We start from the raw sequence: 2,501 nt of genomic DNA, 5'->3' as shown, positions 1-2,501 counted from the left end.
ATTATCTTAATTTGACTAGAGAGAGAAAGGGAAAGTGAGAAAGCAAGCTGCCTGGTCTGGGCCTTGAGCCACTGTAAGCCGTGCATATGGGAGTCCAGCACCTTAACCACCATGCTACCGACTGGCCCAAGAGGAAGAACACTCGAGGTGGGCTGAGCGGAACGCTGGCCGGAGGGCAGCTCTACGCGGTCCAGCATGGAGCGGGGACCAGTGGGGTGGGCGCGGTGCCCACGGCAGCTCGCCTCGACGCAATGCCCATGGGGAATGAAGAAGGCAAGATTGACTTTTTTTTTCTTTTTTTGAGAGATTTTCACTGTAGGGCACGTGCGCTCACCAGACAGACAGAGACATAGAGACAGAAAGCGAGAAATCACCCCCCAGGGGGGATGGTCACGCCGCAATCCCTTCTCCTCCATTCTCCTCTCAGGATCTTGGGCACGCACGCACACGCGCCCAGCGTGAGTTTTAAGCCACCGGGTCCGGGACGTGAACCGCGGTCAACTACGTGGGAGTCCAGCGACATAGCCATTACGCTAACTGCTGGTTCCCTGTTTGTTTGTTTTTAATAATTATTTTATTTAGCTTTATCTATTTTATTTTATTTTTATTTGACTAAGGAGGGACAGAGTGAGAAAGTGGCAAGCCTCCAGGCCCAGGATTCGAACCTGGGTTTGCCATTTGGGAGTCTAGCACCCTTAACCACCATGCCACCTGCCAGCCCCTGTATTTTTTTTCTGAAGAGGTTTTTGCTATCGGGCGTGTGCGCTTGCCAGAAAGACAGAGACAGAGAGACAGAAAGCAAGAACTCACCCCTTAGGGGTATGGCCATGCTGCAATCCCTTCTCCTCCATTCTCCTCTCGGGATCTTGGGCATGCTTGCACACGCACCCGGCATGAGTTTAAGTCACTGGGTCCGGGACTCGAACCGTGGTCAACTACATGGGAGTCCAGCGACATAGTCATTACACCAACCCTAAATCTCCCCTTGTTTTTAAGACAGATCTTTGTGGTAGGGTGCGTGCGCTGGTGAGAGAGACAGAAAGTGAGCAATCACCCCAGGGGGATGGCCAGGCAATCCCTCCTCTCAGAATCTTGGGCGCAAGCATGTGTTTGGCGTGAGTTTTACGCCGTGGGTCTGGGGTCTGGACCTCAATTGAGTGGACTATGTGGGAGTCCAGCAACGAAACCCAACGTCCTCTGGTGGTCCCTCTACCTGCGTTTTTATCTGTCTTTCAGTAAGTGGCCTCCTGGAGTTGTTCTCACTGCTTGAGGGTCCAGAGCGGTGGGTGGCGCTGGCCAGCGGAGGGTGGTCTAATGGGGCTGTTTCCAGCCAGTCAGTCCCTGGACGAACATCTTACCTTTCAGGCTGGAGCATGCATCGGGTGGTCGGAAAGTCATGGCCCATTTTTGCACAGAAAAATACATCTTGACTTTTCCGACAACCCAGTAGTTCTGACCACCAATTTTCTGGAAGCCACAAAGGGAAGAGAGTTGCAGGTGGGAGATTTCCTGTATTTAGTGTACTATTCTTCATTCCTATTTCCATGTGGTTCCTGTGCCCTTGAATTCTCCTGCTTCCTGCCCAGAAGCTCGCTATTTTAGCTAACTTTTTAAAGGATTATTTCATCTTAGTCGTCGTCATCATTTTTTCAGTTTGACCACAGAGCAACAGAGGGAGGGAGGAAGGAAGAGAGGGAGAGAGGGAGGGAGAGAGGAAGAGGGAGGGAAAGCGAGAAAGCAAGTTGCCAGGTGGAAATGCAGGGTCTTAACTGCTCTGCCCCCATGGCCCCTCTATTTTAGCTTCTTTAGGAATTAACTGAGGTTCTGTGGGGTTGAAGGGGCAGCGTGTAGTCATGAGTGGAAGTGGGATCTGAGGATCCGACTATTCTTAGCAACCAACGTTTCTGTCTTTGGACTCATCTTTTTTTTTTTTTTTTTTTTTTTTGTAATTAAAAGAGAAAAAAACCCACAATTTGCTAGAGGGTGCATGTGAGAGAGAGAGGGAGAAGACATTGCCTGATGAGAATGGTCATGCGCAATCCCTTCTCCATTTCTCCCTCCTTTGGGGATGTTGGGCGTGCACGTCCACACGCACTGTGTGTCTCTCAAGCTTCTGGGTTGGGACATGAACCGCGGCGGGCCACGTGGGATCCAGCTGCCCTAATCACCATCCCACAGGCTGACCCTTGGATTCTTCTTGACCCTATTCTTCCAGAGGCTTCTCGTGCCACAAGTTCTTGAATTGTTGAGGGTTCTGTGGTACAGATCGTGTTGCTTGGCTTTCTCCATGGCCAGCTTCGGAGAATCTGTGGTCAGTTGCCACTTGAGTGTCTGCATTCCAACTTTGAAACTTCATTTCTGTAGTCCTCTCCTGTCTTTTTTTGTCTTTATGGTGTAAAAGAACTCTTCGTGGTGGTCACCAACGGAGGGAAGCGAAAGGAAGCGCTCCTGTCGAATCCTTGACATCACTCAGGAGTCTTGCTCCAGCGTTATTCAGGAAT

The 2,501-nt window shown here is 50.7% G+C and overlaps 1 protein-coding gene across 1 annotated transcript in view; it reads left to right on the top strand.

Annotated features, from left to right (window-relative positions):
• The first annotated feature begins 251 nt into the window (after positions 1-251).
• Positions 252-2,501, top strand: part of ACVR2B (activin A receptor type 2B) — a 14,608-nt gene continuing 12,358 nt past the window's right edge. Inside the window, exon 1 of the mRNA XM_027768466.1 lies at positions 252-273. Coding sequence (XP_027624267.1) covers positions 252-273 — 22 coding nt within the window. The remainder of the gene's footprint in view (positions 274-2,501) is intronic.

Source organism: Tupaia chinensis, unplaced genomic scaffold, assembly GCF_000334495.1.
Source record: "Tupaia chinensis unplaced genomic scaffold, TupChi_1.0 Scaffold146584_1, whole genome shotgun sequence".
NCBI lineage: Eukaryota > Metazoa > Chordata > Mammalia > Scandentia > Tupaiidae > Tupaia > Tupaia belangeri.
Note: the sequence above shows the minus strand (reverse complement) of the source record. Positions and strands in the feature narration are given on the sequence as shown.